This window comes from Mya arenaria, chromosome 10 (genome assembly GCF_026914265.1).
Source record: "Mya arenaria isolate MELC-2E11 chromosome 10, ASM2691426v1".
Lineage (NCBI taxonomy): Eukaryota > Metazoa > Mollusca > Bivalvia > Myida > Myidae > Mya > Mya arenaria.
Window position 1 is genome coordinate 26,341,276 of NC_069131.1, and position 15,316 is coordinate 26,356,591.

The window sequence follows — 15,316 nt, forward strand, 5'->3', positions numbered from 1 at the left end:
AGTTCCCTGTGACCTTCACATGGACAGGGGTCATCTACAAATATTGGTGGTTACTAGGCAGGCAAGTTCCCTGTGACCATCACATTGACTGGGGTAATCTACAAATATTAGTGGTTATAAGGCAGGCAAGTTCCCTGCGACCTTTATATGGACAGGGGTAATCTACAAATATTGGTGGTTATGAGGCAGGCAAGTTCCCTGTGAAGTTCACTTTGGCTGGGGTTATCTACAAGGATTGGTGGTTATGAGGCAGGCATATTATCTGTGACCTTCACATGGGCAGGGGTCATCTTCAAATACTGGTTGTTACAGTATGAGGCAGACAAATTATCTGTGACCTTCACATTGACAGTCGTCTACAGATACTGGTGGTTATGAGGCAAGCATGTCATCTGTGACCTTCACATTGACAGTCGTGATCTAAATATACCTATTGTTATGAAGCAGGCATTTTTTTCAGCTGAAATGGCAGGATTTACAACACTATGCACTGATGACTAGGAAACAAACTGAGAAACTTTCAGCTATACACATGTCATGTGTTAAAGAACCAAATAACATTCCTGGGGGATAATAACCTGAACCAATCATACACTAGGCTATGAGCTAGAGATTGAACCCCTTACCTTCTGGTGAGCCATCTAGTCGGATATCACAAAGCAATTGGACTGGGGTCATCTAATTGTCAAGGGTAAGTTACCAGGATCCATGCCCACAACATGTTTCTTTTCTAATTCAGAGTCTAAACTGTAAGCCAACTACTTGGCGATGACCACTCAAATTAATTGAGATCATCCACTTTTCAAGGGCAAGTTTCATGATCGCATGGTGTTGTTCTTTCTTATCCCGAGTCTGAATAGCCAACTACTCAGCACAACCACCCAAACGCATTGGGGTCATCAACTTGTCAAGAGCAAGTTACCAAGTTCCATGGCCATAGCATGTTTTTTGGGAGGGAAAAAAAGAGTTACTTTCTGCATTGCTGACCACAGATTTAACAGACTAGCAGAAAACTAATTAAAACACAATTTACAGACAATGACATTTATTCTGTAACATTAGAGACAAAACATGGAAGTATAATGAATATCTCCGAAACAAAAAAACACATGAAAAAAAATTGTCACTCACAATTAAGCTAAGTCTATATTATAGATAAATTGTTATGAAGGATAGATTTCTTTCTTATTCATTATTCTATTCGATTTTTTGGAGAGGGCCGTAATTGAGGTTGGTATAACTCGTGGCCCAATACATGTACCTTTGCATTTTTGATAATGAATTATTTGTCTCAAATACTATATTAGCCTATTTATGTTGTATTGATAGTTTCATTGTATTAACACTCATGCAGTTAAATATTATTATAAATAAGATTCGTTTTTTTTCATCATTAAAAATCCTCATTTCAACATTATAGCGAATATTTATAATTTTTACGTATCAAGGCATGATATTGTCATCATTTAATAGCCATAAATTGATAGAGCTGTGGTGAAATCAGAGGTTGAAATAATGATTATGAATGATGTTTTTCTTGACTTGTTTATTCAAGCTGGCAGAGATTTTCTGAAAAACAAATCCGACACCTTGATAATAATAATTTTAATAGATTGCTGTAGGCTTTTTCATATTGTATTTCGAGAAAAAATATCTGAATGGGACAAAATTTATCAGAAATATAAGTGAAATAAAACCATTACAATAACAAATAAATCTACAGCATATACATATATAAACATTTAGATTATTTTCAGCACGGTTGTATACATCAGTTGTCGAAATTAGCACAAGCCCGCAAGCCCTGCACTGGTAAAATGTCTTCCGGGCTTGCTCAAATTCTGAATTTTATACAGCAGGGCTTGTTCGGGAATTTGACACCAAGCAAGAGTGTAAGAATTCGGGCTTGTTCATACAAAAATCTAATTTTGATGACTGATACATGTGGTAATATTTGGTTTGTTTTAATCCTTATTCACATTATTACATTCACAATGACAATCTTGCTTTTGCTATGGTGATAGTAAATGAATTATGTCATCACCTTGTTAACTTCTGACCCAAGAGAGGGAACTCTGTTGCTACAGTTCATGAATAATGCCATCATGTCTTCATTTCCTGCTCCAAGGGAGATAACTATGTCGATTGTTCATAAATAATGGCTTTCAACTTGATTTTCACAATTTTCAGCTCCTCCACAAAGGTAACTCAACTATGCAGAGATTTAAAAAAAAATGACCTGCTTAAAGGGATACTATGTTGAAAGTTTATAAATGGTCATAGCACAACTTTAGCTCGCAGTTTTAATACCAGACCCAAGGGACCAATAACTACATAGACATTTCAAAAATCCTGACATCACATTTAATCTTTCTGAATCAGGGGAGGAAACTATGTTGGTATTGGCAAGGCTTCTGTCACTAAGGGAAGTAACTCTTCCACTTTGAGACGCCAGTTTTTGATGTTTTTCGACACAACACACCAGTGTTCACCGTGTCGAGGTTCGGCATTTGTGCAGCGCTTGAGGATATTGGTCTGCGTTTCCTGGAATTAAGAACAATTTACCATTCATCTGGTGATCTTACACTGAAATAATCAATTTTTTACTTTTTATTTTATGCATAAAGAGGATTTAAAAAAAATAAATATATTTTTTCAGAAATGCAAGCCACAATTTATGTGATTATAGTGTTTTTTTCGGAAATGACATTATTTTTGTCCCAGCCCTGTGCGAGCTGAGCTGACATTTGATCAAGACATAATGGGCTAAAACTCTTTTTTTTTTCCTTTAAAAATAATAAATATTTTCACTGTTAAGAACAACAAAATATAAATTTTATTTCACTAAAATCTATGTTTACTACCAGGAAGCATGTAAAAAATGTATTTTTTTTTAAATTCAACCACATGGAAGTATCATTAGATTAATAAACTGCCTCCGCGAGACACGTTTCCGCCAACGATGCCACCAATTTAACAAGAGTGTGAGTGGCCGAGCATATAAAAGTCTGTCTGTCATATAACAGGTTATGGGTTTGATCCCCACTGGGGGATACTTTCACATGGCTCCTCAAAATGGTAATGAATTCTATAACCTCATAAGCTTCTGCCACCACTAAGTTAAAAGATATATGTATAAAGCTAATTCATAAAGGTTAACATACCTCATCTCCATGCATTAGTTCAAACTTGTAGAAGTTTGCCCATGCATCACCGTTATCCTGGTCAATCTTCACAGTCCGATTAAACCATTCCCGAGCCTTGCCGATCTTACGCTCAGACCAGAACATTCTGTAAGAAACACAACCCTATTAAATTGGGATGAGATTAAGGTTGGAATAAGTGAACTTTATTTTAGCTTTAATAAACTAGTAATGCAAAATTTATGTACCAGTTAAATATTTTTTTGAAATGTAAGAATACCAAATATGACAAGCTCAAAGAGAGAATGTATAAAAAGTGTAGACATGGAAATGGTTTTCAATTTGCACAGTCAAAAGATTTAGGAAAATTGAACAAGTGATAGATACAAGGCCAAGTTAATGATTATGAAGTTGTGTTAAGTAATAGTGGAGGGGAATTATGCATGTATTTCATGAATCTAGATGTTTTTAGATGTTATTACATGAAGAGAAGTTTTCTCTTAAGACACCAAAAAAATTGTCAACACCAGCCACATACTTTGAGGCTGCCAGCAGTACATTTGCGTCATGCTCACACCGTCTGAGAGCGTCCACTGACTTTGTCTTCCTCTGGGGTCGAGGCTCCATGAAGATGGCCTCCGACCACAGAATACCCGAGCTTGAACACTCCTGCAGAGCTGAAATGGAATCATTAAATGATTAAGATTTATGTGTGAACATCTAGATGCTAGTAAATAATGTTTGGACAAAGGCATTAGGTCACATTAGGAGAAATGATAAATTAAGAGAGAAATGGTATTTACAAAAATGCAGTGAGTTTCATCGATTTCTCTTTCTGAAAAAAACCACCCTATTTCAGAACATCCTGCTAGTTTATACTTTATATATATATATAGGGTATATCAAATTGATTCTATGTGTCAGGGTCCAATTTAAAATCCTACATATCTGGCAGGTAGAAATTCTGTTCTTTGAAAAGAACAGGATCTTCTAGTTTCTTTGACATAAAGTACAGAATGGAGTTTACCATTGAAACTAAATGTTATGGTCATATGCACGTGTAGACGTAACGTACATCTGTGAAGCAATTTAACTGTAAAAGCTTTTTTCTTTAGATGCTCATTATCCTAGCACAAATGTTGTTTTTTATTTGACAAAAATATAGCCTTAAAAAAGTGGATGAAATATGGTACACTGCTCTGAAGATCTATCCATCAGCTCATTAGAGTCTAAAAACGTTTGACTGGTCATACCTTTTGCCATGAGGTTCTGGGCAATGTTCCGCATTCCGCCACGGTTTTCAAGACGCACTGCCTCCAACCAGAGTTCGGGAGTCTGCGGGTTCTTCAGACGAGCCTTCTCTAGTATAGACCGAGACTTTATCAGCTGCCCAGACCTCTCTTCCAGGCGTGACAGAAGCAACCACAGGGGAATGGCGTGTGGACATTTCTTTAACTGAAATGAAATTAAGGTAATGCGTTTTAAAAATTTGAAAAAGAGATACAGTCATGTTTGTGTGGGTCATAAAAATTTCAGAAGAATCAGTCTTCAAAATACTTATGTAAGAATTCTAGTTTATTCATTCAAGTCTAATTTCGATGACTGAAGTTTTTAGTGTCAGGATGCCAGGGTCTTTACAGAATGTATTTCTTTTTTTAAAGACATAATCAGGAATTGCAATATGTTACTCAATTATGAGGCATGCTAATATTTTACTCCTTTTGGGCTTGAGACTTATTTACAGATTGTTCTAATTGGATCAGAAAACTATGCTATGCAGAAAACACATGTACAAATGAACTTTTTCATATTTTACATTTCTTCAACTGTAAGGCAATTAAGGGAAATGCAATGTGCTTTAAAAGTTTGAAAAGGAGATACATGTGAAGGATGCTCTTATAAAAACCATAAGAATCAGTTGTCAAAATAGGAAGTCGAAATACTTGTTTAAGAATTCTAGTTTATTCATTCAAGTCTAATTTGATGACTGAAGTCTTTGGGTCAGGATGCCCGGGTCTTCACACATTGTATATCTTTTCTTGAGAGACTTAACAGGAATTGTTACATGAAAACTCAATTAGGAGCATTTGCACCTAAACACATGTCTATAATTTAATAATCTCATAACCAAAAGTGTTATAAGCCTACCTGACTTCCATTAGATGTTCCCCTGGCTAATCAATCCAATAACTAACCCCCTGGTTAAAAGCCTACCTGACTTCCATTAGATGTTCCCCTGGCTAATCAATCCAATAACTAACCCCCTGGTTAAAAGCCTACCTGACTTCCATTAGATGTTCCCCTGGCTAATCAATCCAATAACTAACCCCCTGGTTAAAAGCCTACCTGACTTCCATTAGATGTTCCCCTGGCTAATCAATCCAATAACTAACCCCCTGGTTATAAGCCTACCTGACTTCCGTCAGATGTTCCTTTGGCTACACAATCCTCTAACTAACCCCCTGGTTATAAGCCTACCTGACTTTTGTCAAATGTTCCCCTGGCTACACAATCCTCTAACTACCCCCTTGGTTATAAGGCTACCTGACTTCTGTCAAATGTTCCCCTGGCTACACAATCCTCTGACTAAGCCCCTGGTTATAAGCATACCTGACTTCTGTTGGATGTTCCCATGGCTACACAATCCTCTGACTAAACCCCGGGTTATAAGCCTACCTGACTTCTATTAGATTTTCCCATGGCTACCCAATCCTCTAACTATCCCCTTGGTTATAAGGCTACCTGACTTCTGTCAGATGGTTCCCTGGCTACCCAATCCTCTAACTATCCCCTTGGTTATAAGGCTACCTGACTTCTGTCAGATGGTTCCCTGGCTACCCAATCCTCTAACTATCCCCTTGGTTATAAGGCTACCTGACTTCTGTCAGATGGTTCCCTGGCTACTCAATCCTCTCGCTATTCAATCCTCTCACTAACCCCCTGGTTAAAAGCCTATCTGACTTCCATCCATGGCTTCTATGAGATGTCTCCCTGGCTGCTTTATATGTATTATATCACATACCCCCTAGTTGTAAGTTTTTTGGCTTCTATAAGATGTCTCCCTGGCTACATAATCCGTTTTATCTCACTTACCCCCTGGTTATAAGCCTCCCTGGCTTCTACTAGATGTCCCTCTTGTTCCTCAATCTGACCTTTCATCATCCATAACTACAACAAAAACAGTTCAGGAAAATGGTGAAAACATAATAAAAAAAACATCTAGACTGTAAGAGATGGACAGCGTAAAGTTTGAATTGATTCATTTCACATTAGGGCAGTTTGTGACCAGTTTGAAAAAATCAAAAAGTTTGAATCAATCAACAAGGAAGTCAGTTTGTGTTGGAATGATCAATTTTTCACTTGGGGAAATCAGCATAAAGTTTGGATTGATCCATTTACCTTAGGGAAGTCAGGGTAGTGTTTTGTGGCATCTTCCAGCAGGGATTTGGCGTTGTTTATTTCACCCATACACCATTCCAGCTTCACAGACTTCATGAACACCTGTGACACAAAATACCAAAATGTCAATAACACTTTAAACCATGATATTTTCAAATACATATATGGAAACAAAAGGACAAATAGTTTCACAAGGCCTAACAAAAAATACATTTGGTTCGGGTTACCCGACCCTACCTACTGAATAGGCGCCGACCCTACCGTTTTTATAGTCAGTTTGAAAAAATAATAATGAAAAACTAAAAAAAAAAATTTTTTTTTTTTTTTTTCTGTTTTGTTTTTTTTGCTTTTCAATATGTAGTTTTAAACCTTAATTGCTTATATAGAAGATAACTTTAACATCATTCTCCAAAGATGAAAATGACATTCTTATATAAAGCTTAATAAAAAAAATAAAAAAAATAAAAAGAGCCTACCTATCCTACCTATTTTTGAAAAGGATGTAACCCTAACCAAACAATTTTTTTTTAGGCCTTACCTGAACTAAAAAAAGAATTTTATTATATTTTATAAATATTAAAAAACACCCTCAGCTTATCATCTTATGCAATGTGCAAATATTATGCCCAAAATTAAATGAGCATTAAAACTTGCCTTATATATTTCCTTTCTATGTATAACGCCATGTTCATATACTGCATAAATAAGGATGAAGAAATTCACTCACTCGAGCAGTTGGAGCACTAGCTCTTGCCTTCTGCAACAAACGTCTGGCACGTTCAAACTCGTTATTTTCTGACTCCAGTTTCACAGCCGCCAACCAAATCTCTTCACTGTTAGGGTTGGCCTGGAACGCCAGTGCTAAGATGCTCCTAGCAGCCGGGACATCACCCTACAAGGGAAAGGGATAAGAAATATTGTTACTTTGTGAATTGGCTTGAAAGTCTTGGATTTAACTCATATAAAAGATGGGCAATAGAGATTGGCCTTGATTGGACTTCAACATGCTTCTTTTGGCTGGTATACATTTTCAATAATTGCTGTACATCGCCCTTCAAGAGACAGAGATTACGAAACTGATCGTATCACTAAACTTTTGAAAAGAAGAGATGAAGACTGCTCTTAAATGTTATCGTCATAGAACATAATTATTCTTCAACATCTTGAGCCAGTGTTCTTGGCTCAAATATGCAAATATTAATATCATTGTGAAATTACTACAAAAAAGCATTGAAGGGTAAATCATGCTGAATGTATCACAAATAACATGCTCCACTTTTATTAGCACATATTATGAACACATCTTTCGGAATGAAAAATATAAAAAAAATTTTTTATAATATCAGAAAATCCTTTAAGACAAAATTGAACCAATAAAGGCTAATGTTCAAACTAAGGAAATGCATACATACATCTGTATCTGTTGATATAAGTTACTTACAGCCAACCACTTAGACTTTGCTCCCATCAGCCAAAGGACCTCGGCTTTCGGGCAGTGAGCCACAGCTCTCTGTAGAAGAGCTTCCAAAGACTCCCTGAAAGATAAGGCAAGTGAACTTAAGACAAGTTAAGATTATAAGCATCTTCCATGGCCGAGAGTGTAAGATAGGTTCATTCCGACCCGAGCGTAGGGTGTTTTGCGGAAACGAGGTTTACCGAGTTTCCGCAAAACACCCTGCGCGAGGGTCGGGATGAACCTATCTTATACGAGCGGCTATGGTAGATGCTTTTTCTCCCACTTCAGTTAAACAAAATTAAGTAAAAATGTATTTTTTGCTGGAACTCTTTTTTGCTTAGTGAAAATAATTGCGTATGGATAAGCGATAGCACGTGGTTGTCATGGATATACGCGCAGTGATCCAGTTAATGTTAATAGTCAAATCGGTCTTTTTAAATAGTTCTAAGGAGAATGAAGCATTATTTCTTGAATGGTGCCTGAAAACTGTTTTATGGTGACATTTGAAGCGAGAAATAATTAACTCGCGTTCTAAATATTACCATAAGACAAGATTTCCTTGATGCTACTGACGACAGTCTTCAACAAGGGAGGTAATTACAATGTGGTAAAAGGAGTTCCATACGGGCATTTTATCTTCGCCCGTGGGCAAGATAAGAATATCTAGAATCTTATGGTTAAATTATTGGATCTACTTATTTGAGGTGGGAGAAAAGGTTGTCCCGATCAGCAAAAGTAGTAATGTAAAAGGGCGTCAAAAGAATTCCAGTTAGCTTAGACCAGTAAAGATAAGAATAGATGAGATGAATCCCTGTTTGGTGAGACCAGTTAAGATAAATCTCTATGAGATATGAAAGTTAAGATAAGACCAGTTAAGATATAGATCAGGTATGATAAATCCCTGTAAGTTTAGACTAGTTAAGATAAATCCCTGCAAGTTTAGACCAGTTCAGATAAATCCCTGAAATATTAAACCAGTTAAGTTAAATCCCTGTTAGATAAGAACAGTTAAGATAAATTCATGTAAAAGAAGGCCAGTTCAAATAAATCACTGTTAAGATAAGACTAGTTTAGTTATTCCTTGTAACCTAAGGCCAGTTCAGCTGAAACCCTGTAAGATTAGACCATCAGTGTTCTGCCAAGGATTGAAAAAGATGGGGCCGAATGGCCCAGCAGTCATGAAAATTAGGGGCCATTTTCAAAAGTGAAGGGCCATGACCTTTTCCAGGGGAAAAATGTAAACTTTTTAATGAAAGTGTTTTATTTACCCATTATATACATGGTGTAACATCCACATGACTTCAGTATTCTCAAATATTGGACAGATCAATTTAATATTTAGAAAAAAACTATAAACATGGCACAAATGAGACACAATGATATATGTTAATGAACAGTTTCACATGTCAATGTGTAGTTATGCTTTATCAGGGATGTGATTGACCTGGCAGCTTGAGGGCTGAAACCATTTCGGTCATTGGGGCACTTTTTGGGTCAAAAGCACACTGCCGTAGAAGAAAAACTGACCCAAAAGCAACTGCCCAGTAGTATCTTTTTTAATCAGCTAACAAAAAGAAAAATCTTTTTTTTTATATATCTTTTTTTTTTTTTTTGGGGGGGGGGGGGGGGGGGGGGTGGTCCTTGGGGCCATTAGATCCGCGGAATTTCGCGAATCCGTGGACAAATCACATCCCTAAATTATAATCCTCCCCACCCAGGCACATTTTCCTCTGTTTTGCATTCCTCTAATGCACCAGGGCCTCATTGAAATTGAATTTGTTTATATCTCCCCCCTCTAATTTGAGTTGTTTTCTTTTTCTCAGCCATTATGATGACATTGAATTTGGGTAAAAAAAATATACTACCCCTCGCGGTTGGATAGTTACACGTATACGGACCAATGAAAATCGTTGTTTTATCAAATGAATGCTGTGCTGTAAAACTTCTGAAAAAGAAATCGATTAAGTCAAAACGGCTCTTTAAAAATTCGATTAAGTAAAAAATGGCTTTTTGAAAAACGAGCGCGCCGATCGGCCCGTCTCTAGGTATTTCGTTGCGCCATTCCGATTTTTTCTGCGCCAATGGCGCAAGGGCGCGTCCTTGGCAGAACACTGGACCATTCATATAATTAAGATAAGTCCTGTTCTCCTTATCATTTCAAGTTAATTATTCTTTATGTCAAATAACATAAGCCTATCTATGATTAATCCTTAGTTAATGTAATACCCATTTTTGGCTGTCATAGTATATATTCATGTTAAAATATACAAATTAAACTGGGTATATTTCTCTGAAATTTATCATCCCTTCATCATTATAAGAGCATTATACTTATAATGTATTTTAGTAACCTTATTATTCTCTATGAACCAACAGAAACACTTCAATGAATAAATCATTTTTATACCTATTTTGTTTATTAATTTAAATTTACAAATGACAATTTACCTTGTTCCATAGTTCTTCTCAAAGTATGCAGCTCGCAGCCAGATGCTTTTCTTACTGGGGAAAACTGAAAGAGCATAGGCATAGATGGCGCGGGCACACTCATATGCACCATGGACCGCACACTGTAATGGAGAATTATGGATGTCAACATCTGAATACATCCTTTAAAAGATATACGGGTTAAAGCTAGGTTTTAAAAGGATAGGCGATGCAAAAGAAGGACAGGGTGCTTTTGGAGATAAGACACATTTTATTATATCTGTCTATGAAAAACTAAGTCTTGAACATAATGAATTTGACAGAAAATGTTAGGAATTGTGTTAAATGGAAGTAATATTACATTTCAACTACCAAATTTATTTAAAACAAAAGATATATTGACAGTCTTAAGCAATTATTTCTATGAAGGCAGAACTATCAAAGCAATGTGAGTCTTGAACCAGAAAAATCTTAAAGTTTAAGGCTTAAAGCAAAGCGTGAGTCTCAAGGCAAAAGTTTAAGTCTTAAAGCAAAAGTGTGAGTCTCAAAGCAAAAGTGTGAGTCTCAAAGTACAAAAGTGTGAGTCTCAAAGCAAAAGTGTGAGTCTCAAAGTAAAAGTTTAAATCTTAAAGCTAAAATGTGAGTCTCAAAGCAAAAGTTTAAGTATTAAAGCAAAAGTGTGAGTCTCAAAGCAAAAGTGAGAGTCCTAAAGCGAAAATGAGAGATTCAAAGAAAAAGTGAGAGTTCCAGGGACTGTGCAATGTGAGAACATATGAACAAAACAAGCAATACTCACAGATTCTGCATCTTCCATCCATGTGTGTTTCTTATCTTCCTCTTCAACACCAATACCGATCACTGCTTGACTGAAACAGTTAATTAGAAAAAAATCAATGTTTGTTTCTGTGTAATATATATTTTTGTCTTATTTTTATTTTTCATAGAGGAAAATGATGTTGATCAAATACTTTTTTAGTTTTCATCAATTTGCCTGAGTATTGATATGTTTTTTCCACTTCATATTTGCATGGACTGCTGGCTTTTATAGAAAATCAGCTGTTTGATTGTATAATTGTGAAATATTGATCAATGATTACCACAATCAACAAGGTCAAGGCACTATCTGGACTCTTTATTGGAGTAAAACATTTATACATTTATTTTGCTTATAAAATATGACTTACATATTTGTTTTACTAAGTTTGGCTCCATTTCCAATGCTAAATCATAAAGATTTTTTTAAAGAAACAATTGGACCCCAAGGATGTTTTTGAGTGAAAAAGTTTGCATTCTCAAAGTCCTCAGCACCTGCCTCCCCAACCCCTCTCCCTTACACCCAAGCCTTCCCCATCTCTACTCACACAATGGCCTGGCAGGTGTGCATGCTGCCTGATTTCTCACAGTCCTCGGCATCTTTAACCCCACCCCCTCTCCCTCACCCCTGCCTTCCCCATCTCTACTCACACAATGGCCTGGCAGGTGTGCATGCTGCCTGATTTCTCACAGTCCTCGGCATCTTTAAACCCATCCCCTCACCCCTCCCTCCCCCATCACTACTCACACAATGGCCTGGCAGGTGTGCATGCTGCCTGATTTCTCGCAGTCCTCGGCATCTTTTAACCACTGCTCTTTGTTGATCTCGACCATGTTGGCGCGGAGAGAGTTTAGTGCTGAAAGCAATTAAATTATCAATTAGTGGGTTCAGTGACTTGAGATAGCAACTTTTAACAATGACAGATGTCAAATATAAATGGCTGCTGGTCCTTTGGATCTAACTGGGATTTTACAATCTTCGCCAATCTAATTTTGCATTGTTTACAAATATGAATGCAGTGGAATGGAAATTATTTGAATATGAGTTTTATTTGTTCAAAATGTGTTGCTTTTTGTTTTTTAAAAGGGCAATTTCAGAGGCTAATTTTGGGAAATATGAGGGTCCTTAGCATGTACCAGCTACAACAAAGAAGGGTTAAAAAGCTCTGCATATTACTATAGCAGATAATAATAGTTATTGAAACTTCTATAAGATTCATTTTGGTCAAATATTCGATCGAAAGAATTCCCAAATAAAAATTTTGCCATTTGTTTACAGCCTTACAGATTTATTACACTATGTAATGAATTATCATCTCTATTTATGTAATCATTAACATGTGTGTATGTATGACAATTGTGGGCTGTGAGCGCAATTACTGAACCAGCATCCAACGTGCTTACCACTCGTGCATTGCCTTCAATAAACGAGAGTTATAGACCATGCTGTGCATGTGTGGATTTCCTCCGGCAACATGTGTACCAAGTTCAATTGTCATGTTTTGAATGCTTTTTGAATTATGGTTAAAGTTTCTGCACACCGCAACATTTGAATGACCCCAAGGCTGTAACAAACTTCACCCTTCAAGAAACAGAGAAGCAAAAGGTTCTCACCCAGGCAATAAAACTTTTGGATGAACAAGCCTGAACTCTTATACATATATGCTTAGCACCAATTTTGTGAACAAGCCTTGCTTTATAAAACCCAGCATGCCCGGATGACATTTTACCAGTGCAGGGTTTGCAGGCTTCTGCTTATTTCGACCATTGCTCACCTCTTTCAATGATTTTTTCCACCATTGGTATGTTATTATTGGCTTCTTCCAGCTTAGCAGCACTGACCCATATGAGTCGATCAGTGGGGATGTTTTCACGGGCCTTGTTTAACACTTTACGGGCATTGGAGTAGTTCTCCAACCTGGCCAAGGCTAACCAGAGCTGAAATAGATGATGAAAACATTCCTTACATACCATTTACAAAGAAAACTGGTTACAAGTTTAATTTGTTATTATTGACATAATTATGAAATACACAAAACAAAGAAAACTCAGGTCTGATGTTCATAGTTCCAGAATCCAGGGCAGAAATTTGTTTGTATGCATTTGACAAAATACAGAATATATAGGAATATATATAGGGTGTAAACTCATAAAAAAATCACTTTTTATTCATCATTAAAGATTGTTGCAGTGAATGTCAAGAGATGAAACTCTGCATTATAGTTGACAACAGTGTGTTGCAGCTCTTGACAGTTAAAAAATATAACACAATAAAGCTTGAAAATTATTTCCAAATCATGACTTTTTGTTATTGACAATAATAGGTCAAGTCGTTTCAATTAATCAAAAAGTTAAACTCATAATAATGTTAAGACACAACATACCTCAACACTGGTGGGGCAGCACTCAACAGCTCGGCTAAGCATGATTCGAGCTTCTTCCTCATCCTCCATTTCGACAGCAAGTTTCCACAACTTCACAGAGTTTGGTATGTTCTCAAGAGCTGAAATTAATAGAAGGTATTCTGTGTGAGGATGTAACAAAGGTAACAGTACTCTCTAAGAAATTAAACTATTGTAATACCGTAAATCACCGTATGTAGGATGCTAGCATTTTTTATGGAAATTCTGGGGGAAACAGTGTATCCTTTATACAGTGATTTACGGTGTAAGAACGTTTAGAATAAAAGGATTTGTTGACCATCTAAAACTCACAATAACTTATCTATATTTCTACAAAGCAATGAAAATGACATTCATTCCCTTCCAATAATTACCATCACCTTATTCTAACAGCTGATAATTGTCAATCCTGAACCATAGCTGGGGATCTGTTTGAATATGAAGAATTTTTGCCCAACCTCTTTTGAAATTGTTTCAAAAATCATTAATATCCATTTTAAGCTACCTCCTACTGTTTCTGATGCAAATTTGCTGATGTCCAGGGGAAAAAACCCTCTGTTTAGTACTAAACAATAATCTTAAGTTAAACCTCTCAATCCTGGATTGACCTGGAACTTAAAACCCCCTGCTTATTGCGGGAAAACCCCATAAATTAATTCCTATATGTTTGTATATCGAAATAATCTTCCCCTACCTTTTCTGAACACTCTTTTCTTTGCCTTGAGTTCTGTTTCCAGGTCAGAAGCCTTGCTCCAGATTCTTACAGACTGGGGGAGCTGTCGCACTGCCTGGGCAACTACAGCTTTAGCCTGGTCCCCGGGCTGTAGAACGAGATAGAATAAGGTATAAGAACGATGTGAGATAGAATAAGGTATAAGAACGATGTGAGATAGAATAAGGTATAAGAACAATGTGAGATAGAATAAGGTATAAGAACAATGTGAGATAGAATAAGGTATAAGAACAATGTGAGATAGAATAAGGTATAAGAACGATGTGAGATAGAATAAGGTATAAGAACGATGTGAGATAGAATATAGAATAAGGTATAAGAACAATGTGAGATAGAATAAGGTATAAGAACAATGTGAGATAGAATATAGAATAAGGTATAAGAACAATGTGAGATAGAATATAGAATAAGGTATAAGAACGATGTGAGATAGAATAAGGTATAAGAACAATGTGAGATAGAATATAGAATAAGGTATAAGAACGATGTGAGATAGAATAAGGTATAAGAACGATGTGAGATAGAATAAGGTATAAGAACGATGTGAGATAGAATAAGGTATAAGAACGATGTGAGATAGAATAAGGTATAAGAACGATGTGAGATGGAATAAGGTATAAGAACAATGTGAGATAGAATAAGGTATAAGAACGATGTGAGATAGAATAAGGTATAAGAACGATGTGAGATAGAATAAGGTATAAGAACGATGTGAGATAGAATAAGGTATAAGAACGATGTGAGATAGAATAAGGTATAAGAACGATGTGAGATAGAATAAGGTATAAGAACGATGTGAGATAGAATAAGGTATAAGAACGATGTGAGATAGAATAAGGTATAAGAACGATGTGAGATAGAATAAGGTATAAGAACGATGTGAGATAGAATAAGGTATAAGAACGATGTGAGATAGAATAAGGTATAAGAACGATGTGAGACA

At 36.3% G+C, this 15,316-nt stretch overlaps 1 protein-coding gene across 1 annotated transcript in view; it reads right to left on the reverse strand.

Moving 5' to 3' along the window:
- Positions 1-1,034: 1,034 nt before the first annotated feature.
- Positions 1,035-15,316, reverse strand: part of LOC128206419 (pre-mRNA-processing factor 6-like) — a 29,880-nt gene continuing 15,598 nt past the window's right edge. Inside the window, exons 10-23 of the mRNA XM_052908833.1 lie at positions 14,335-14,461; positions 13,623-13,741; positions 13,014-13,176; positions 11,987-12,095; positions 11,222-11,291; positions 10,447-10,568; positions 7,984-8,077; positions 7,270-7,434; positions 6,543-6,644; positions 6,237-6,311; positions 4,397-4,598; positions 3,682-3,820; positions 3,165-3,291; positions 1,035-2,544 (exon numbers count right to left, since the gene is read on the reverse strand). Coding sequence (XP_052764793.1) covers positions 2,392-2,544; positions 3,165-3,291; positions 3,682-3,820; positions 4,397-4,598; positions 6,237-6,311; positions 6,543-6,644; positions 7,270-7,434; positions 7,984-8,077; positions 10,447-10,568; positions 11,222-11,291; positions 11,987-12,095; positions 13,014-13,176; positions 13,623-13,741; positions 14,335-14,461 — 1,767 coding nt within the window. The 3' untranslated portion in view covers positions 1,035-2,391. The remainder of the gene's footprint in view (positions 2,545-3,164; positions 3,292-3,681; positions 3,821-4,396; positions 4,599-6,236; positions 6,312-6,542; positions 6,645-7,269; positions 7,435-7,983; positions 8,078-10,446; positions 10,569-11,221; positions 11,292-11,986; positions 12,096-13,013; positions 13,177-13,622; positions 13,742-14,334; positions 14,462-15,316) is intronic.